The sequence below is a fragment of the Triturus cristatus genome, chromosome 2_2, assembly GCF_964204655.1.
Source record: "Triturus cristatus chromosome 2_2, aTriCri1.1, whole genome shotgun sequence".
Taxonomy (NCBI): domain Eukaryota; kingdom Metazoa; phylum Chordata; class Amphibia; order Caudata; family Salamandridae; genus Triturus; species Triturus cristatus.
Genome location: NC_140582.1, coordinates 914,103,198 through 914,127,236, shown reverse-complemented (window position 1 = coordinate 914,127,236; position 24,039 = coordinate 914,103,198). Strand labels below are relative to the sequence as shown.

At 44.9% G+C, this 24,039-nt stretch overlaps 1 protein-coding gene across 1 annotated transcript in view; it reads left to right on the top strand.

Annotated features, from left to right (window-relative positions):
• Nucleotides 1–24,039, top strand: part of STIM2 (stromal interaction molecule 2) — a 567,186-nt gene that overhangs the window by 368,609 nt on the left and 174,538 nt on the right. The window contains exon 3 of the mRNA XM_085642305.1: nucleotides 10,788–10,902. Within this exon, the coding sequence (XP_085498431.1) occupies nucleotides 10,788–10,902 (115 nt within the window). The remainder of the gene's footprint in view (nucleotides 1–10,787; nucleotides 10,903–24,039) is intronic.

Here is a 24,039-nt window from a genome sequence, read left to right as displayed (position 1 = left end):
CTCGGATGCCAGGTCAATAGCCCGGGGGACGCGACAGGGGTGTCCGCTCTCCCCTTTGTTGTTCGCCCTGGCAATGGAGCCATTAGCGTGTCATCTCCGTAGGGTCCTCCCGGGGCGGGGCGTTCGAATCGGGGCCATGGAACATATTGTATCACTATATGCGGAGGATGCGCTGGTGTATCTGCAGGAGCCGACCCACTCGCTTCCGATATTGCTGACGGCTCTGGATCAGTTTGCCGAGGCCTCTGGACTCTACGTCAATAATGCTAAGTCACAACTATATCCGGTTGGGTCGGAGGCTGAGAGGGGCGGAGTCCAACTCCCAGAGGTGGGGCTTCCGTGGGTGCCAGATACATTGCGCTATCTCAGGATCTGGATAAGCAGGGACAGGGAACTTTTTAATCACCATAATATGGGGAGGATACTTAGGGGTCTCCGAGGCAGCATTACCTTTTGGAACACACTCAAACTCTCACTGAAGGGGAAGATTGCCTTGATAAAAATGGTGGTGCTGCCTCGATGTCGCTTCACCATGCAGGGCTCCTTCTTTGATCTCTCACATCAGGTATTCAAGGACCTCGATGCAATGCTTATACAATTGCTATGGAATGGGAAATGTTGTTGGGTGAGCCTAGGAGTCCTGAAACGCACTTGGGGTAGGGGCGGTTTGGAAATCCCTGACCTAGAACTTTATTATTTTGCGTACCAATTACAGCACGCAGTGGCCTGGCTCGATACAGACCCTTCCTGGGAAAGATCGCTACTAGCGGACACATATGGGGATCAGCAGTTGGGCACGCTCCTCTGGCGAACGAAAGGGCGACAGGAACAGTGTCCTCCACTGGACAGATTGCTAGCTGCCATCTGGGTTAGGGTGGTTCGAAGACTTATTCAGGTGCGACCGTTTGCTCCGGAGGCAGACTTCTGGCTGATGCCACCTTTCGCGCTCATTGAGCGGGTCATGTCTACTGACAAATGGAAGGCGGGAGGTTGTCTTATGCTGTCTGACCTCTATCCGGAGCAAAGGTTCATAACATATCAGGACGCGGTAGATTCGTTTGGGTTGGGATCGGGGCAATTCTTGCAGTACACCAAAATAGCGGCAACGGCACGACAACTATGGCCTACATTTCCGGAAGCCCCAGAACACATGCATACCCTGGTCACGATGATTGCCATGACGGGAGGGCGGAAGCTTGTCACCCACCTCTACAGGGCGCTATGGGAAGACAAAAAATGTGCACCTCTCAAAATAGAAGGCAGATGGCAGGAGGTGAGCCCACATGAGATTACACCAAAAGATTGGGAAAAATTCATGGAGGTGTTCGCAAGGTGGCGGTCTGCAATAGGTTTAAACAGATACAATATAACATGGTTCACATGACATACCTCTCGCCCAAGCGCCTACATACTATTGACGGTTCGAGAGATCCGAGGTGCCCCAGATGTCACTATGCACAGGCAGATTTTCGACATATGATTTGGTCGTGTCTGACGATTCAGATATACTGGACGGTTGTCCTAGAGGACCTGAACAAAATAACGGGATGGAGGTTTGCCCTAGAGGTGCGTACTTGTCTCCTTGGTTTAATTCCTCGAGACCCTAAACGCAAAACTAGCAGGAAGTTCCTGGTTTTGGGGCTTGTGACAGCTAGGCGAAGAATAGCAATCCACTGGCTGACACTACAAGGGCCGCTGATAGTGAACTGGAAAACGGACTTGAGGGAATGGGCACTGGCGGAGGAGGGGCACATGCGTTGTACTAGAAGAGATGTCAAACTCCCAGAAGTATTGCAGGCGTGGGGGCTAATGGTCCAAGAGATAGAGAGAGAATCTCCCCCACTTCTACACAGGCATTGTCGGATGGTGATAGTCACGTGGGAAATGAGTCCCCCAGACAAGGGGCGAGACAAGAGGATACCCCTGATTAAGCTGCTGTTAGACGGACCTCTAGGTGGGTGGGCCCATTAGGGGGGTGGGGTTGGGAGGGGGGTTGTATAGCTACAAGTTTATCTTCTTGATAATGAAAATGACCGTACTAATTGTCGGTTCGGTAAAGACCTTTAAGGGGCAGCCTGGATTGGATACTATGCTGTTGAATGGGAACTGTAATGCTCATTGTTGAGAGTTTTCTATGGGTTGTAATTGTTTATACATGTGGAGTGTACCTTGAAACAGCAATAAAGAAATGTAATAAAAATTAAAAAAAATCACACCCCACCCTCACCCTTAAAACCTCAACATACTTTCTGCTCCCCTGCGGGCTAAAGCATCCCGTCCCAGGGGCAAGCGTGAGGACAAAATTGTTTTTTTTATTCTGCTCTACATGTTCCTGAAAGCTGGGAGGATGATGACTTTAGCACAGCAACCCGTTTGTTGATGCAATTTTTAGAAAAATACAATTTTATCCAGAGCACTTTTTTCCTATTTTTCCCCCAAAACTCATAATGTAACTATATTTTGTCTATTTTGTCCACCCCATGCAGGGGTATCCACAAACCCTGGATACCTTTAGAATCTCCAGCATGATGGGGGGGGGGGGGGGGGGGGAAGGTTACAAATTTGGCTAGCACACCTTTTGTGGAAAAAAGCTATGGAGCACTAAGCAAGAAGTACCTCACATATCCCAGAAAGAGCTCAGTACTTTGGCGTGGGTGGGGGTCTGGTCAGAGAGTGTGGGTCTGTATCTCGGCTGTTGAGGGGTTTATGGAAAGGGACCCTCATATGTAGTAATGTTGCTTGTCTCTGTAGTTAGTATTTCTTTTGTTACTGATTGTTGAAATAGTTGTACACAATAATCATTTGCTCACAAGTCAGTGTCTATAGCAAAACACATGGAAAACATTTCATGCTTTGATTAGTTATTGCAGGATGGAGTCACCTGTCCCTTTAGGTTTAGGAGGTTTAGGAGGTGTGATGTCACAATGTGGTGAGAGCGGTGAAATCGTGTAACAACCACTGTCCACATAGATTAACGTATTAGTACCAATATTCGATGCTGCCCAGCAGCCCAACATCATGTGTACCTTCTTCAGCCACTTTACATGGTGGGTGGGGTGTTAAAGTCCATTCTCAATATGTTAAAAGCAGTCTAAAAAACCCAAAATCCAACCTGATGTTTATAATGTCAGGATTTCATAAACGTGTAACACTTAGACATTTGACCACTTGGTAGCAATGACTATCTGCACAGTGAAAGCATGCTGATAAAATCAGGTTTAAAAATAGACAAGTACTGATTAATTGAGTGCAATTTAGATTTTTAAATGTAACTACACCTACATATTTTATATTTTTTGACAGGCTAGGTAATGGGCTTCTTAAACAATAATTGAGTACGGTGCCATCTTGAACAATTAGTGCGTGTATTTTAAAAACCCGTCTTAAAGATCTGTCTAAATGTTTGAATGATATGGTAAACTGAAATATCCCCGAAAATATTGAAATGAAAATAATTCAACGTTTGACACATGCTAGTTATAAACTCTATGAATAGTTGGTAAAGGGTGGGCCCAAATAGTAACTTTTAGCTAAAGGGTCTAAAGGAGTCAGGGGTGTGGAATTTAACAAAATATCTACTTGTCCAAAGGGCAGGTTGCTTCATAAATCTACTTGCCCTGTAACAAAATCCACTTGTCCATTTTGTGCCATGTAATGCGGCAACACATTATGGCAGCAATCTCATTATATAAGAGCTCTGAAATAGACTCTCTGAATATGCCACGGCTCATACCATAGTAGGTTTTCAATACTAGCAATTCCCTCACGTTGCCACGTTTCTGCAGATCTACATACTGGGGCTGAAGGTAATAGTAAGCAACATTTCCAGGGCAGGAATGCCTTTTTGAGTCTGTGCAAACCTACTAACTTGCATGTTTTAAGGGTTTTCACTAACTCTTCTCTAAACTTAGAGAACCATACTGAGAAAGGTTGGAAATGTACTCCTGACAATGGCAGACATAAACTTATCCAGGGTTGGGAAAAAGTGGTTGGAGGGGAAGTGAACTTTCAAACACTCAGATTTTTGCATGAGCAAATCTACACCTGCATCTTTACTCGTGCTAAAATGCAGTTCACAAATATTTTCTAGGAGTACTATTTTTTGGTCTACTTCTGTAAAGTCTTGTGAACTCACGAAAGCCGTATATCTGCACTTAATGCAAGGACATGGGTGCACTTCTGAGACTTTATTTAATAATTAGGCCCCTAATTAGGTCTGGCGTTAACCATGACCTTTTGTGTTTATTAAAATGCTGTCTCTCTCTGTCTATCAAACACAAGGAGATGATGGACGGAGTGCTGAAACTTTTCAAACACTCACCCCCAGTCACAGGTCTGGGTTGAATCCATCATCATTCTTTAGCTCACCTTGCCACCCCAGTTCAGACACAGCTATATGCAAACCAGTCTTGACCCTGTGCCTCATGGGAACAGTCCAGACCGAACTGCCAAGCCATGTTTTCCCTGGACCGGAAACAAGCATCCTGGGACCGGTTTCGGGCTAACAGCCCTCTTCAGCCAGGCTAGCTTGAATCCAGTGGCAAAGTGAGCAAAGGACCCACGTCTGGGCATACCCTGCCAACTTAGGGCAAACAAAGCAAACACAAGTCTCTGTTTATTAGCCAGCTTCACTGTGAGTGACAGCATTCTGTTCTTTCACAAGGAGCATATCGACACACTGTTTTGTTCAGTGCCAGGAACTACTGTGGCAATGTTTGCTTTTTGAGACCAAAACAATTTTTGCTTTTGCCAATGTTTCTTATAATGGTGAGGGCCTGGCAGCCCCCACACCAATAAGGTGTTAAAAAAACCATGCCAAAACAAGTTACGCATTGACAAAACCAAAAGACTGACCAACAATGTCAGACCTACTGGCTTTACCAATGCTTGTTTATTTTTTAGGTTTCCCATAATCTTATTAAAACTGGTTACACTGATTTTCCATTATGAATATTTTTGGGAAATACTAGCATACATCAACACATTTTACTAAATGATGCAGCAAAGAAATGTTACCTAGAATTTTACCGTAGTTTAGCGAAATGTTTTTGCATTTTTTGTGAACATTTTATTTTGAAAGTAAAGAATCATCAATCTTGCTTTCAAGCTTCTGCCAATATTTGCATCTAATCAGAGCTTTCTGGGAGAATTATACATAGCCTCGTATTGCTTAACATTGAAAACGTGTGAACATATGTTTATACTGGGACCACTGTCAGTAGTGTAGTCTGGGCTTACAACATTTACTTAGAGCACTCACAGTAATTAATAATAAAGTATTTGCATCCGTGAACCATAAATACAAGTTTGAACAGCATTAACACAAATATTACCTTAACTGCAGGTAATGCCTTTCCCTGATCCATAATGTGGTAGTATACTGGCATTCAAAGGGTTTGTGCTGTAGGGGGTTGGGCCATATGTTTCGGGCGTTGGGCTATAGGAATTCCACATCCTTGGGAGTTCATCATAGCTAGGGCTCCTGGTTTTATGGTATTTATTTTTTGGACATTTCCGTCTGTATTTATCCATATTTATTTTTTGCTAATTTTATCTGTATTTATCCACATTTATTTTGTGAACAAATGAATCTGAAATGTGTATTTCTACATTTATTTGACCGATAAATATGCATAAAGGGATATAAGCACACTCAGATGATAAAATATGCTCTTATTAAATGCACATGTTAATATCAAGGTTGTGCATATCTATTGCTGTTTGAGGCTCTTTACTAAAATTCCTTTATTTTTTTAACCCCCTTACCTTTCGATCAACGGAGCTATTGGCCTGGTAGTCATGATTGACAGAATTTAGAATCGCTCAAAAAACAACCCAATTTCCGTTTTATCCACATTTAAAAATAAATACAGACAGGAAAAGAAATGTTTTTCTGTCTGTATTTATCTGTAAAAATCTGTAAAAACGAAAAACAGGGATCCCTAATCATAGCTAAATAAGGTGAACACATGTGATTGATTATTGGCTATAGGAAATTGCCATGTAGGTTTTATTAAATAATGAGCATTATGATCGGAGACGTAATGGTAGGTAACTTACACACAAAAGAGACTTCTTAATTATTTCACATACTCCTTTTTGTGGTATTACGTGTATTTCCCCCTGCATGACCGGAAAATTTCCATTGAAGGACCACTTATTGTAAAATAGCACTTTTAAGTATTTGAAAGCAAGTTTAAAACCCATATTCTAAATGTGGAATCACTGAGAAAGAAGCTGAAGATCATTTTCCCAGGTATGGTAATTCATACAGGATTTTCAAAACCCTCAGAAAGATTAACCGGTTTGATCTTACCAAGGTGGTTACCGAAACAAACTTGGTCTCATGGCCTTCTTTAAAAAAAAAAAATAGATGCTTTGCGTCCTATGATGTCCTGAGCAGTGGCTTAGCCAGAACTCCTGGGTAATAATACCAACAAGGAACAGACTTTTCATGCACCCCTTTTGGGCGGCAGGAGACTTGGGTGTACTAGGCCACTCAACTAATTGGAGCCCTATGCGCTAATAGGAGTTGAAACCCCCAATCCTTCAGCGCTTTCAAACTGGTTTTAGCCTAGCGGGGTACTGGGTGGTGTTATTCAAGTCCTGCACATCTCTGGACTTGGGACAATGAACACCAGCACTGTGTGGGGCCAGCAGGCTGCTCAGTACAGGTTTGCTACTCTTTGGTTTGTATATGGCTGGGTCCAAACTGGGTTGGCGTCGTGAGCAAAATAGCGATGGATTAAACCCAGATCCTTGTGACTGGGGGCGATTGCATTGTTCAGCATTCTGTCCATCATTTGTTCTTTTTGCTTTTGTTGCCCTAAGTAGTAAGGGTATGCCCAGACGTGGGTCTCATGCTCACTGCGACACTGGATTCAAGCTAGCCTGGCTGAGGAGGGGTGATACCCCGAAACAGTCCTAGGATGCTTGTTTCTGGCCTGGCTTGTTTCTGGCCTGGCCTGGCCTAGTCTGGCTTGGCAGCTTGGACTGGACTATTCCCATAAAGAGCAGGGTCAAAACTGTTTGCATAGGTCCAAACTAGGGTGGCGTGGTGAGCAAAAAAACGATGGATTAAACACAGATCCTTATGACTGGGGGTGAATGTTTGCATTCCGTCCATCATTTGTTCTTTTTTGCTCTTGTCGGCAAGGCTGGGACTTACTGGGACTTGTTTCTCTTTGTGCTCATCACAATAACACCTTTAGTTTCACTAACTGCAGTGTGGACTGAGGACTTAAGTGGACTTGTTTCCCTAATCAGTAGTGCACCAGGAGGTGCGTTACCAGAGTGTTGGAGAGAGGAGGCGTGGTCACAAAAACCTCAGCAACCTGCCTATGTGGGACTTACTGGAGGTAACAGGAGGGGTGGTTGGCCCCCAAGGACCCTCAAGAGCCAAGAGGACTTCATCCCCCAACTAGTAGTGCGCCAGGAGGCGCGTTTGCAGAGTGGTGGAGAATGGGGTCGTGGCCTCCGACAACCTCACAGCAATCCTGCTGTTTGGGGCTTACTGGAAGTAACAGGAGGGATAGTAGGCCATGCGCCCTTTCTTCACCACAAGTTACAGAATTGCAAATAGGGCTTTGTAGATTTGAAAATGCCTTTTTGTGTTCACAGACGGCCCAATCTGCGAATCAGGCCATTTACAACCACAAAAAAGACTTTGTACATCTAACTCTAAGTACCTAAAGGGTCAAAAGGGAGAACTCTTGAGCACGGCTTAATAGTTTGCATTCCCTAATGCGGCCACCAGTGAATGGGGAATAACCTCTAACACATTTCATGGGGGAGGGTGGAACAAGGATTTGCCCAACAACTACTAGAGCCATAAATTCAAGGGGCATTGTGTTGTATTTGAATGTCTCATTTCATTGCATGTGTAGAGTCGGATATAAAATACTACTTTTCTAATAAAAGCAAGTCATTGGCTGGACATTGACTTATTGTTCGTACTGTTTGTACTATGAGTTATGAGTTGTGTTCACTGACCTGTATCTGCGTCCTCCCGGAGGTAACCTTGTCTGCTCGACCACAGCTACCATTGAGAGCCAAGTGCAGAAAAGGCACTTGGCCCAGCTGAGCAGGATCCATAGTAGGTCGGGTCCCGGGACATCAGGCGTAAAAGGCCTCAAACAACATAATACTCCTAAATGGGAAAAGATACTCCCAAGTGAAATGTCTTCTCTGTACCTGTTCCTCTTGGCAAAGAGAGCTCATAAACTGTTTCTTACATGATTGTCCATGGTGATTTTCATAACTTATTCTTACTATTTATAGCATCCTGTTTCATACTGCTGAGAAAACAATTCTCATACGCTTCTTTTCAAGACCTTATGCTTAAGTAACAAGCATAGTTGCTGCATGCAGTCCAAGTATTTAAAACAATTGAGAGCTTGAAGGGATCGCGGTTACATAGTGTATGGTGTGGCAGCAGATCGGAAACTGTAAGATGTTCTTTGAGGTCAGTATCTGCCTTCAGTTATTTCACGTCTACGTCGGTGAGCCTACGTAAGTTTCTGTATCTCACATAAAAAACCAAATGACTTGTTATTCTTTGTATAGGGATGCACCACATATCTTTGATTTTCATCTGGTGACCACTCTAAATTGAACAAAAAGTAATATTGACTTTTTTGTATAACACTTACTACCACTAATTTTGCCATTTCAAAGTGTTGTAAATAATTACTCTTACGTCCCGACTCTGTCCAATCTTAAACATATCTGTATCTTGATATTCAGAGGCAACACTGGAAATGCATGCTTATGTCCAATGCCGTACGCCCCTTCTCTGTGTGTTTGCACATTCTTGCCAGTTTCCTTTTTGCTTACCTCTCTATAGTCCTGGGAATTATATGCAAACGCCTTCGGCTCAATACCTTTTTCCATGTTTCCTTTAGTTCATGTAGCACACCCTGAGACTTTCAAGGCGGCAGCTGTGCAGAAATGGTTGATGTCCCAGGGCATTAACTTTGGTCTGTTAATGAAACTGCAAGCTTGGCCTAAGTCTATATTCACAAGTGTATGAGAGGCAACACAAAACTGGATTCACTGTGTTTATACAGTATTAAGCTGATTGGAGAGTCCACACAAAGCTTGTAAGATTCAAGTGTTCTTTAATCCAAAGTTCGGTACAACCATAGTCACAGCCAACGCGTTTCGCCCAAACATGGGCTTCTTCAGGGCAAATGGTGTCAGTCAATGGCGCACAGAGGCTGTCGCGGAAAAATGAAGGGTATCATTTAATCAAGGTAAACCTTGCCATATAACGGCATTGAGGCAGTGGAAAGGCGTATGCAGGCATAAGTAAAGTTCTCAGTTTTCAAGAAATCCTGGTTGATCGGATTTCAGGTATCGCGTGTGAATTCCTTCGATGGGGGGCCTGTAGCGCCGTGGTATCCGTCGTGTTGAAACGGTTGAAATCCAATCAACCAGGATTTCTTGAAAACTGAGAACTTTACTTATGCCTGCATACGCCTTTCCACTGCCTCAATGCCGTTATATGGCAAGGTTTACCTTGATTAAATGATACCCTTCATTTTTCCGCGACAGCCTCTGTGCGCCATTGACTGACACCATTTGCCCTGAAGAAGCCCATGTTTGGGCGAAACGCGTTGGCTGTGACTGTGGTTGTACCGAACTTTGGATTAAAGAACACTTGAATCTTACAAGTTTTGTGTGGACTCTCCAATCAGCTTAATACTGTATAAACACAGTGAATCCAGTTTTGTGTTGCCTCTCATACACTTGTGAATATATGTTTAATTTATGGTCTTTTAAGCAGCTGGCCATCTGAGGTGGGCAATACCCTTACTACTATATAGTGACATGTCTAGGCAGTGCACTCATTTATAACCTAGCTGCTGTATTCTATAACTGTTTACTTGGCCTAAGTCTTTGTACATCAAACACGTGACACTCCTTTGGGCAGGAATGGCACTTTTCTTTGAGCACTGCACTTTCTCCACTGTCTATTTCAGCACCCTTTGATTTTTTAGAAAATAAATATAAACTAAGGAAATATGAGCCACAACAGATGTATGCATTAAAGTGTTAATTTATAACATAATCCAGATCAGGCCTGTAATCTTAATTTCTAATCAGTGAATGTGTGTAGCAGGTAATCGTGCAATACTGCGAATCTGACTTATCTAATCCAATACTCTGTAGGAGCATATTTGTCTTTACCATACTTTTTGCTGCAGCTAGACAGAGGAGCATATCTTCCTCCATCATGCCTGCCAGCATACCTCAGGGATACAGACTGCAAGAGATTGTTGCTGAATGCTTGAAAAGCAAACTCCGTGGTTGGAATACAGAAATTTAATGGAGTTGAAATATGAAAGTTGTGTATGCCTTGTGTCGCAGCGTTTGCTATCGCCCGTAAACCTACATCTTGAACGTTTGCATTATGTTGTTGTTGCCTCAAACCCTCAGTAATATTATTTTCTTGACATCACTCCTCTTTTTTGTGTGATTCATCAGTACGCCGCTGACAGTGGTGTGCATTCACCACTGTCAGCGGCGTACTGATGAATCACATGGTCACTGTTTAGTCAGTGTTGTGTCCAGAGAAGAGACATCACGTTTCTTGAATGTGTTTCACTGCAACTTTGTTTTAAGTTTTAATTCTATATGCACGTCAAAAGTTTAGAAGGCCATCAGGAACAAATGGCACTTTATTAATAAAACAAGAACAAATATATCAGTATCCCTTGATTCGTTTGTATTGCCTTATTTCTGAATAGCAGATACTTCCTGCTAAAATACTTCTCTTTGTATAGTTCCTTAGAGAAGATATGAAGTACAAAGATGCATCGAGTAAACACAGCCACCTTCACAGGGAGGACAAACACATCACAATTGAGGACCTTTGGAAGCGCTGGAAGACGTCAGAAGGTAAGAGCTCAGTGATGTGTGGTTGTCTTTAAAAATCTTTTTTAAAAGCGAAAGTAAATATAACTAAAGGGGATCTATAACGCCCTGATCGCAAATGCACCAGTATATTTTGATCCTTTTGGAAACCACTGTTCGTGTAAGGATCACAGTTCTGAGCACTGTGATAAACACTAGTCCCCCGCAGTTCTCGCATGATGAACTTTGGCAGCACAAACCTTTTAAAATTTACAGTGGGAAAATATGGAGTAAAATCCTGTACAATCTGATAGAGACATCTAGCCGCGGATTCCTTACCTCTGAATTTCCTAGGCGTCTGACTGGATCTGGAAGATTTTTTTCTGCAAGCAATACGCTTGCGCTTGTGATGTCGGTCAGCTGTGCGTGACATTGTCTGTGTCGTGTTTGCCACTGTGATGTCCAAGTCGCCTATATAGGTGCCATCTCGGTGCCTTGACATCACTTCTTTTATTTCCACGCTAGTTAGTTCAGATCCGTTAAGAGAGCTACCCTCTCTCACTTTTTGACAGGTTTAAAAAGAAAATCCACACCTGGTTTGTCTTTGGTGGCTGAAGCATGACCACGACTCGCAGTTGTGCTCTCACTGCCAGACCATTGCCCTGAAAGCTTTGAGGGAACGGTCCCTAAAGCTATTTGCGGCCTGGCACCATGTTGTTTGCTCCAGAGGATGTGTTCCTTGGTCCCATAGGGAGGAAGGTCCAGGCACTGCTCCGGGAGCCCTAAGGCTTTGTCCTCTCACTCAAAGCCTTTGAGTCGGTCAGGTAAGAAGCATAAAAAACAAAAAGTCGAAGCGTGCTCTGACTTCTCCCCGTCAGTCGGCAGACCCAGTGGAGGATTCTTGGCGTTCTAGACCTCATTCGGCTGAACTTGTGCCTTGGTCTGCTCCGCGCTTCCCGCCTTTCCGGGAGCCAGAGCAACCCCCACCCAGCTCAAAGAATTCTAACGCTATGTGCCTCATATTTGGGCGGCCTGACCCTTCAAGCCTTGGAGGCTCAGAGGTGGCTCCATCGTGTTCTGCACCAGTGGCTCTGGCGCTGATCACCCCCTAATGGATCTGCTAATGGATCCAGACCGACGCCGGTCTTGCTACTGCGACCTTTCCCTGCGCTGGCTCTCACGCCAAGACTCCTGATGCCGCCAGCCCCATTCTCATCCCCGATGAGCCGGATTAGCACCTTCCGACGCAGATTCCGGCGCCTTCCAACGCCTATTCCAGTGCCGATAGAACCCTCTGGTCCTAGGTCAGTTTCTCAGCATTATTCTGAAGGGCTAGGAAGATTGGAAGGGGTTGCTGGACCCTTTAAAAGACCAGCCAGAGGAATAAATGGACTGGTATAAGGAATTGGGTGAGTTCAGTGGACTGGACACCTCTACAGATTCTGGTCTGCTTTATATCCCTACCGTGGCTACAGAGGCCAGAGTTTCATACGCTGTGGTGGTGCAAAAGGCAGCTGAGGTCCTGGACCTTTAGCTCCCTTCTGTGGCAGTCAAGATGAACATCTTGACAGAGGTCCCGCATCCGGGTGTCTCCTCCTTGGAACCCCCTTTCAATGAGGCCTTGACTGATATCCTACTGGGAACCTGGTCCAAGCCCAGCACAGGGACTCCTGTGAATAGGACAATCGCCCGCCGCCATCGCCTTCCCCATGGTGACGTAAATGTTCTCACCACCCACCCTACCCCCGAGATCTTGGTGGTCTAATCCTCATCATCTCAGGCGCGTTCCTTCTGGAACCCTGGACAGGGAATCCAAGAGGCTGGAAAGTTGGGGCAAGAGCATTTTTTCCTCACCCAGCCTTGCATTGACATTGGTGAACACCACATTCCTAATAGGCCGTTACGCCTATAGGTACCATAGGAGGCCGGGGCCATCCTCTCCCAAGCAATATCAGATGGGAGGTATACAGCAACGTTCACCATTCATTGTGAGCTTCATACCACGACTCACTGGGCAGATCGATTTTATCGATGGTGGCTGTTAAATGCCGCACCTGGCTTCAAACTTTTGGCTTTTCTGCGGATGTCCAGGCTTTCCTCATGGACATGCCTTTGATGGCACCCGTCTCTTCTGAGACAAAGCAGACATGGCCCTAGAAAGCTTTAAGGACTCAATTCAAGTCTTTAGGCCTCTCAGTGGCCACACATCCCTGTCTGCTTTTCGACCCTTTTGTGGCTACAGAAGGGGCTTTCAGCTGTTCCTGTCACACCCCAGTCATAATAACACCCAAATTCAGCAACCTTTGCGTCGCCGTGGGCACGGCACATTCTGACTGCTTGGGTCGGGCGACGAGAGGTTGGATCAGTCCGCTCCCTCGGCCTCCAAACCTTCCTAGTCTGGCCGTTCAAAATCATGGGCAGCCAGTTGGTGGCAGGAACAGCCATTACCTCCACCACTGGCAAAACATCATGTGTTTCACCTCCAGACTACGACAAACCTCCTGCATTCACTGTGGTTCTCTTTAAACATGTGAAAGTCACACCTCACTCCCTCTCAGACACTCCCTTTCATCTGAGCTGTTCTGCATACATCGTTGTTTTAGGCCTATGTTTCATTGCTGCGAGTCCAGGAAATTCAGGCTATGATAGAGATGTTTCTGCCTCTATCCTGGATTTCGATGAGAATGACTGAGGCTGCTGGGTCTCATGGCCTCCTGCATCTTGCTTGTGAAACATGCCAGATAACATACGCGGGATCTGCAGTGGGACCTGAAGTAACAGTGTGTGTAGCATCAGGGTAATATCTCTGACATGGTTCAGATCTCCGACGGAACTGCACATGACCTGCAGTGGTGGCTGACCAACTACTATTGGGTCAGGGGCAGACCCCTCTCCCTTTCCCAAGCAGATCACACAGTACTGACAAATGCGTCACTCCAGGGATGGAGTGGCCTTTTGGGAGAGGTGGAGATCAGAGGACTCTGGTCTCCGGCGGAATCCGACTCCGCATCAACTTGCTGGAACTCCGAGCGATTCGCTTGGCGTTGAAACCTTTCTTCCTTATATGAAGAGAAAGCTGGTTCAAGTGTTCATTGACAATACCATCGCCATGTGGTGCATCATCAAACTGGGCACTGCGTCTCTGGACATGGATTGAACAGCAGGGCATATCCCTGGTGCATTAACACCTTGCAGGTTCTCTGAATGCCAGGGCAGACAAACCCAGCTGACGATGCCTAGCGGATCATGAATGGTGTCTCCATCCGGAGGTGGAGCAAGGTCTCTTTCAGCAGTGGGGAGAACCTTGGTTCGATCTGTTTGCCTCTGCAGATAACGCACGTCAGCAGTTTTGTCCTTTGCAGTTTCCAAGGTGGCTTTGGCTCAGAGACACTTTTGTCTCGAGTGGAGCTCAGGCCTCCTACACCCCTTTCCGCCCATACCACTCCTGCCCAGTGCTCAAGAAGATCAGGAGCGACCGGGCCCAAGTCATTTGTGTGTCACGGAGAGTCTGGTATTCAGTGCGTCTCCAGTTGAGCATCGATCCTCCGATAAGGCTGCCTCTTTGGGAGGATCTTCTGTCACAGCAGCAGGAAAGTGTCCTCCACTCAATCCCGTTAACTCTATGCCTTCTTGCATGGAGATTGAACTGTGGCAGTTGATAGCATTCAACCTTCCTTCCAAAGTCTGTAATATTTTGGCAGCCAGTCATCCCTCTACCAAGACTGTGTATGCCTACCGGTGGCACAAATTTGTAAAGTATTGTACATAAAGATCTAGTGATCCTCTTTGTGCTTCCCTATCTCATGTCCTACTTTTTATTTTGACCCTTGCCCAGCAAGGCTCTCCTCAGGGCTCTCTCAAATGGTACCTTTTGTCCCCGTCTGCCTTTTTTAGGCTGCCAGGCCAACCCTCCTTATGTAAATCCCCTATTGTAAATAGATTTATCAAGTGTCAGAACAATCAGCACGCCCCAAGTTGTGTATGTATAACCAATATCTTCAGCTGTGTTGCCAAGTTCCACGTGAGGCCTTTGTTTGAACTTAATACTCTGACTCCATTTCAATTTTCTTTAAAATATTCATTTTATTCACATCTTCTCTCTCTTCTTATACTAAAACCAATTCTTCAAAAGTAGCCAAAGAATCGCCAATGTGTTTAGTCTCTTACATGAGACTTCTTCAGGGCTCCTTGATTGGGTTTCTCGAAATTAATCGAAGCACTCATAGAGCAGTTTGGTCTTTCAATGATTCCTGGGTTCATCTTCCCTCCTGATTCGATACTCCTATCTGTATGCAGTGTATTCCCAGCACTAGCATCCAAACAGTTGATGAATGCTTCGAATAATTTCAATATTTTAAAGAAAAATGAAATGGCGTCTGTGCATTAAGTTGGAACCAAGGCTTAAGGTGGAATTTGGCAACACCGCCGAAAATATTGGTTATATATACAACTTGGGGCATGCTGATCATTTGTTCTGATCTAGTGTGGAGATGACTCTGTTATGGAAGGTTAGGGGTTTGACCTTCCGGATCGTTGCACTGCCCATTGTGTTGTGAAGTCACTAGAAGTGAAAAGTGCGGTTTACTGTATCCCAACCCCCATTTTTTTGTAAATCCAATTTCTCGAGGGGCTTGTAGTACATATGTTCACCATCTGCCTCTCTCATCATGCTAAGTGGAACCTTAATTTGGTAGTCACCTTCTTGATGTGTGCTCCATTTGAACCTTTGCAGTACTGCATCCTCTGGCTGCTTACCATCAAAATAGCCTTTTTAATGCCAATCACATCTGCCAGGAGGGTGAGCGAATTGCAGTCTGTCATCCAAGCCTCCTTACCTGATCATCTTCCCTGATAAGTTGGTGCTTTGCACAAGAGCCACTTTCTTACTGAAAGTGGCAACATCGTTCCACGTTAGACAATGTCACCCTGCCCACTTTCTACGCTCCACCGTCTAGACCCAAAAAGAGTTTTGTTGTTCTACCTTGACCGCACTAAATATTTCCTCATGGGGTACGTAGGAGCGAAGAAGGGTCATGCGGTGCAGTAAAGAACCATCAAAATCTGCTATCCTCTGGCCAAAAAGCAGCCTCCTGAAGGCTTAAGGGCTCATTCTACCAGAGCTAAGGCTGCTACCACGGCATTGAAACATGGAGTCCCGGTCCTTGATATTTGTCAGGCATCAACATTGGTTTCTCTGCACATGTTCACCAAGCACTACTGCCGGAACAGTCCATTCTGCAGGGCGGCTTTTTTTAACCGCTCTGTCCTGCAGGACTTGCTGGTCTAAACTTGTCTGCAGTCCCTCCCCTGGGGATGGTTTTGCTTGGGTATCTATTCAAAGGTAAAGAATATGCGACTAGATGTCTTCATCCGATGGGCAAGTTACTTGCCTTCGGTAAAGCCTTATCTGCTAGAGACATGGTATAGCTGCAGATTCCTTACCGACCCACCCATCCTCCCCGCACTACGGGCAGGTTTTTAGGGTCATAGCTGTTCCCTTTCATGGCCCTAGTTGTTCAGAAACGCACCAATGTCAGTGCACTTCATGGGTCTGTGCTCCTGGCATGGAAAGTCATAAAAAGTTAATGACGTCAGCACGCTAAGGTGGCGCCTCTATAGGTGACGAGGGCATTACAACGGTGGAGACGACGCTGATGATGTCGCAGAGAGCCGACCGAAGCCACCTACCAGTGCGCAAGGGTATTGCTCATAGAAAAGTTCTTCCAGATCCAGTCTGACACTTGGGAAATTGAAAGATTAGGAATCTACGGCTAGATCATGTCTCTACCAGATAAGGCATTAACTTGTCAATCGATACTTGGTGCAGAAAGCATCAAATACAATTTCTAGTTTTCCGTAAGTAAAAATTGAATTGGAGGGATGTATAAAACTTGATATATATTGGACCTACAGTATCATATGACAAGTCAGCACATGCCATATATTTATTGAAAGGCAATTGTTTTTTCAGTATTTCCTGTTAAGCTGGGTATTGGACGAGGGGAAATGAGGATTTGAACTAAGGTTGGTGCTTTAGAGCATGATGGTGCTATTCAATTAACCAGCTAATGTGACAGGTGCCCATTTGTCCAACCCAACATGGCTTTTATTTCATCTATTTCTTCCTGTTCAGGGCAACTAAACAATATGTTTATGATCTAGGTCTTGTAAGTGGATCAAGGCAGGACATCACTGCCTCCATGGAATGCCTGTGTTCAACAAGCCACTCCGGAAATCATGCTGTTCCCATGCATTCCGAACAAATGCCAGCATCTTCCAGGGCTGAGGCACTAATCCACCTTCTGCCCAAGAGCCCTTAGGCCCTGCGCAAAATACTTTTATCTGGTAGTATCCCTAGGACCTGATTGCTGTTCAGATTTTCAAAGTCAGGCTACTCATCAGTTCAGCTCATTAAAGCCAATGCGTAGTTCAGTAGTGGAAATCAACTGTAGTCTCCAGACACCAGGGAGGACAATCCTGGTGAGGGCAGACAGCAGGTGGGTGTAGCTGAAAAGTGGCAAAGAAACAATTCAGTCCTGCTGCATCCAGGCACTCTCCATCAGACGGCCCGCATCCTGATACACCTCCTTCACTTTGCATACAGGTGTTCACTGTCTAGAGTGACATAGTGGGTAAAACAACTATGGCCTGGAATTCAGCTCAGAGCAATCACAATTGGCTGAGATAAATTAACAAGCATTGGCATAGCCAATAGTTCTCGCCTTTTTGGTGTTATATGTGGTTAGACAGCAGTGATCCCACACTTGTGTTTGTGAGCAATGTTAGAGGACGTTATTTAAGCATGTTATGGGGGGAGCAGTTAGAGCTATACCTGAGACATAAATGAGGATAAAGAAGTTTATTTTTAATCATCCAAAAATCCTGCACTCCACAACCCAATTTTGAAGGAACATTTTGTGTGTTGAGGAAGAATTCAAAAACCAGTTTGGGACGCGGGAGTGGGGTGGGTGTCCTAAAATGTTGGCCTGCTCTGGACCCCCAGAATGAACTATCTACTTGCCCGCCTGCAATGTCACACTCCTAAACACTAAGTTATTTCCTGTCCAAGAGACCGAGAAAACAGGACTTTTACAAAGAAGACCTCTACTTAGAGTAATGAAGGGTACCAGTAAGTATTCAGGGAAAAAAAAATCAATGGCACTACTTTTTCTATGTTATTGTTAACTCTCACTTGTGTCGCGCCATTAATATGTTACTGAAGCACCTTTCATTAAGCTAAGGAACGAATTGCACTCATTTCCATTGAAGAGGGAAGAGTGGTTTGGTAATGGTGTGGTCAGTAGGAGCATTTGTGTTTTATTGAGTTGTGAGGTTTCTTTGGTGGCAAAACCTAAAAAGCTTTAACAAGTTTCCTCAAAAGGTAAAGGCATCCATTGCCCGGCAAACGTATAGCTATGCAAAGCAGCTGATGAATGCCTTAATGGTGTGGGATTTACATCTCGGAGTTGTGTTAACTCGATATGCCAGGGAGAAGTTGGAGCTGCATACGGAGCGCTACAAAACTATGCTACACTCGTGCGGTTCCACATTTAAAGTAATAAACAACTGCTTACAAGTTAAAACAATGATAGGGTTGACTTTCCTAAGGCTAAATGACTGAAGGTCTGAACAAATGCTACTCGAACTCAAGCATAGCTGGCCAAGACCCATCAGCACCATTATCATTCCAGTCATATTCAAAATTAACATTTCGACTACCCACTCTCGATGGGCAGTCAGCTCAATTCAGTCGTTAAAATGCAACAAACGTCTTCTTTTAAACCAGCATTCGTGCAATTCTCATTATCCCAGCTTACAACAACCACATTGTACAAGATACAAAAGCCTATGTCATAACATGACAACAAATTGAAACTCAAACACTAATTTGCAACTAGAAGGGGAATTTTAAAAAAGGTTACAGGTTTTACAAATATGTTTGCGGATTAGTGCTTAACTAACTCTTCTTAATGGAAAAAAAATTCAAATAGCCTTGCAAGTTCACCTGCAGGTGATGGAGAGTTAATGGTTCTCAAATCCAGGCCCCATCCTTTAGATTCTCCAATCTTGGCTAACCTTTCCCAGTAATATCCACATTTCTTTAAACGGATAAAAACCCTAACTATTCAGAATTTAATTTTGTTCAAAGCCAAAGTTGTAATGTTCATGGCAAGCATGTGTACAGGCATCTGTTTCTTTGCTCACGCTGCCAAGCGCCTAATGTAACTGTTTGGAGCAAGGTTCAGAAGTATCTTGGAGGCTTTTTGATTTACAGTGCGATAGACAAAACGAGACATAAACAACTCGAACTGTATCGGGTGCCAGACTCTTAACGTTTATGAAAAACAATTCTTTTATTCACACCTCAAAACTTGAATCGTCCTTTCAAACTGAAGCCAAATTCCACGTGAGTGTCAGCTTACCCATCAATATGGATTACTTTTCCAACAGGTGCTCATGTAGGTTAATCTGGGTATCATGAGACATCCATCAGGCTGGTGAAACCAAACTGTCCCAGACCATCACCTTGAACTTGAAAAATTCAGGTCGCAGTGTTTTGAATCTTAAGGACTAGAGTGTCCAACTGCTCCAAGCAGAGATCAGCAAACAAATGATGGACCAGGTCTTAACTGGGGTGGCATGGTGAGCAAAAGAATGAGGGATTTAACCCAGATCTTTTGACTGAGGGTGAATGTTTTGATTTGCTCTGCATTCCGTCCATCAATTGTGTCTTTTGCTTTCTCGCCCTAAGGGTGCCGGGTATGCCCAGACGTGGGTCCTGGGCTCACTGAGCCACTGCATTCAAGCTATCCTCGCTGATGAGGGGTGAAACACCGAAACCGGTCCTAGGATGCTTGTTTCCGGTCCAGGGAGGACCTGGCTTGGCAGTTCGGGCTGGACTGTTCCCATGAGGCACAAAGTCTAGACTGATTTTCATATGGCCAGGTCTAAACTGGGGTGGCATGGTGAGCAAAAGAATGATGGATTTAACCCAGATCTCTTGACTGGGGGTGAATGTTTTGATTTGTTCTGCATTCTGTCCATCAATTGTGTGTCTTTTGCCAAGCAGAGATCAGACAGACATACTGCAAAGAACTATTGGAACCGGTTTAGCAAAGGGATTCGAAAGCTGTACAGCACGAACACATTCTTAACTCTGAACACACTAGTGAAAATGCAATGGAAATGCACACCAGTCATGGAAGCAAAGTACAAGCAACGCTTGCATAGAATGGGAGAATAAAGCTAAACAAACCAGACCGGAAACCAACATGCACAAAAGAGTACCTCGTTATTCCAATGCACGGGGGCACTAACAAGATAAAACACGTAAAAAGATTGCAGAAGTAATGCCTTGGATGAAACAGATGCAGCGCGCAGAGCACACAGAAGGAAAAGCCCAGCGCCATGCCTCCTGCGCATACTGTCTGCAGCCGGCTCCCGTTAACCAATTACAGTTTGATAAACAGAGGCACATAGAGGTGAAGGATGGGAGGGCTGTCAGTGACAGCAAGCGGTGCTCAGCACTCCTCTGTCAAGGAAGCAGAGGAACTCCAAGGGTATGGGGGCAGTGCTCCCCCCACAAACCCAATCATGCCGCAGCTCGAGGAACCCAAACACCGCTGGACCAGGCAACAGTACATCAGGATAAGCACCCCCCCCCCCCAACACCACACACCAGGACACCCTTTAATACTAGGAAAACAGCACCCCAACACCTAAAACCAGGATATCAACAGATAAGATGCAGAACCCCCAGGAACCACGTCTACTCCAACAAGCAGACAGCCCTACAGCACTGGCGATACAGCCCCCAGTGGGGCGCCAAGAAATCAGGTCACCCCGAGGTAATCTTGGTAATGAGCAATTCCTCCTCCAGGGGGAAAAGATCACGTGTGAGTAAAAGATACATTGCTTGTGCAGTACCCATTTACTTAATGTAGAGGTGCAACACAGGCCCCTTCGGGCATCAGAGGATAGGACCCCCCCACCTCCCAGGAGACTCCAACTCGGCACAAAACCTCTCTGTATGCGTTGTCACTTCAAGAGCATTTTTAAATATAATATTTATATATTTGTATGGCCCTGTATTTCTTTTGTTGACCGGGTGCCGATTACGTTCTGGGATACTTATTGATTTGAGTTAAGGTGGTCTGTTGGCATTGGGCTGGAGTGTGGCTGCTGATATTCAGCAGTGAATCGTCTTGGGTAGTGGAAGTGTATGTGTGTGGGGGAGGAGGCAGCCTGTGTAAACGTATGTCAAGTCTGGAAGCGCAGATCCATCAGGTTCCACAATACATATGAAAAAGTGAATGGGCTGCTCACTGAGAGGCAGAGGTGATAATAAACGAAGAAAAGCTCAGTCTAAACCAGTCTTTTTCCAAACAACAGTGAACTTTGTAACCACTAGCCGTGACAGCCTGAAAGCACCCGGAGATGAGCGGCAGTGGGGCCAATGGCGCTTCCCTCAGCAGACATCGTCAACCCGTGGCTGTTAAAGCCCTGCGTTCTCCACATAGAAGCCCGTGCTGCAGGTGGTAAAAGCCACTTCGGGTTCTGACGGGAGCCAGAAGCGCTCCCCATTTTGACGCATGCTCCATGCTGTCAGCGGAAGCCCGTCATGGCATTATACAGGCCCACTCGGAACAGTTGGGGAACCATTATCCTGCACACAATTCACGTCACTTAGAGCGTGCGCGGCTACGCAGCGCGGCTTCCTGCAGAGATGGTGCAGTTAAACCCTATGAACACAGCCCAATTAAGTGTCAGTTTGACACTGAGCAAGCCGGATGAACAGCTTCGCCATTTGCTTGACCCTGTGCGCTTCCTACAGTTCAAGAAACAAGTCCGGGAGTGGTGCGCGCGCGCTGCAAGGAATGCAGCTGATGAAGCTGCCATCGAAACCTGATCCCAAACAGATGGCACCCTGCGCGCTCCCGAGACCCCTAGGCCATGGGAGTGCAAGTTTTGAGGAGAGGCGGGACAAGCACTCGTCTTTGGCCATTTGCGTGCTTTCAATTATTGAAAGCCACACGCAAAGGCCAATGGGATGTGTGGGAGGAGGCACACCCACACAGCGAAGGCTCTTGGAAGTCTGAAGTGATTCCAAGAGCCTTCTCCTAGAGAAGTGCTTATGCACTCCACTCTAGGCGAGACCTAAAAATGTCTACCATCACTTTGTTGTTGTTCCATCATCTTCAGCTCTTTGATGGTCCTGTTACCCAATTGAAAATCCTTGGACATTACCAGAGGAGCCTTCGCTGTCAAGTGTTAAAATGTGTATATGTATTCAACACAACCTCCAGTCCTAGTTCTAGTCTTCAGGGGCACCTGATTCCACAGAAAAGCCTTAAAACATTTTCTGTTACAGCCTTTGGGTGCCAGGTCCTTGACTTTACAGGGGGGTGTATTTGGAGCACTGATGTCACAGATGCACCCACAAAAATCTGCTCATGTCGTTCAGCTCCGGGCGATATAGCAACTGCATTTTCACTCCTCTGACCTTTTGGTGTGCTGACGAGGCATTAAAGTAAGGGGACTACTCTGTCCTTTACATAATTGCCCAGATGGTAGTATAATTTCTGGCTGGATATCACAGCACTGTATTGATCCCCACTAATGATCCCTGCTAGATCACCATCGATTCTGGAAAGGGGACATGATTGGTATTGTTGTCATCCTTTATCAATCCAAGTTTCAGCACACATGGTATCATACTCTTGCCATCAGAGTCAAGAGCTAAGCCAAGTACTTCAGTGGAAATTTCCATTCTTTTAATCCCAGACACCATGTTTCAATTGTCAACTCCTGGTCTTTCCATTCCTCTTCAAATGCTGCTGTTTATCAGTGCTGCCAGCAGAGAAATATTGAGCCTTATACCACTTGACATAACTGAGTGCATTTCTTCATCTTGAGCTTTTCAGACTTCACCTTGATGAGTGTCAAGTAGACTGACATATACAAATCGCTAAATACATTTGCTTGCCTCGATCCAAGATGTGTTTGCTGTAACACCAGTATGGTTCTTTATAATAAGTTAAAGCAGCACATTACCTCTTTAAAGACAACCGCCGTTAGATGCATCACCAATTTTTCTCCTGAAGAGATCATTCATCAGTGAGTAACTGGGTCATCGGTATTGTACAGTGTGGTTACTTCATGTTATTTTATGAATGGCCACACGCTGATTACCCTTCTGTACTGCTAACTCACTCACCTTGAAGGATCAAATTCATACTGAAGCCTGGTCTCAACAATCTCCCTCCATCTTTGATGGGCTGCATATGCGACCACCCCTACTTCCTAATAAAGTACATTGAGCCTTTTCATCCAAACACATAGCCTTGTAGTATACATTTTTCTTCAAAACCACGCCTTCCAGGTAGAGAACGAGATATGTTGAAAATGATCAACGAATATGATGTTCATAGTTCTACTGTTTGACGTTGATAGTGCTATTTGCGGTTCTTTGTGATCTTCAAGGTACAGGTTTCTTCAGCTGTTCCATTAACAGGTGATCTTTCTGGTGTGTTAACAGCACATAAGCGTACTGATGGGATAGGTTAAGGACAAGTTGCTCTCAAACTCATTATAATGGATTTCAAGCTATCAGCATTTCAGTCCACAAAAGTAGCTCAACTCAACATTTTCTTTTAAGGTAAATGATTAAATTAACAGCGAGGCCTAAGTGCTGTATAGGTTGAAGGTTGTTTACGACACGTTTATTCTCTTAGCCCAGGCCTTTCAGTTTTTCTGTTGTAGTTTAAGAATGCATGCAAAGACAAATGTGGGGGCTTCTGCGAAGGTCTCATTTTGTGGATTTCTTCTTTAGTGTGTTTAGAGACAAGGTGTTTAATACCTTAGAACTGGTTCAGAATCATGTTTTCGTGACCATACATGCATATACCGTTGGCCTCTCCATGGAGAGTATGTCTTTGTGTGATAAACAGCCAAATGTGCTGTTAAGTCTTCTTCATCACCATGGTCCGCCTCTGCTGCTCTTATTTCCTGCTACACTATGGTGCTATTTTAGGCATACAAATGAAGTGCTGGGTTAATACCTGCTATATTTATTGCTGATCCTTGGAAGAAGGTCAGAGAAACCGAGATTAACCATCATCATGCTTCCTTGCCACTGACCCCTTACTGTAGACTGTCACGTTGACAAACTAGGTACTCATA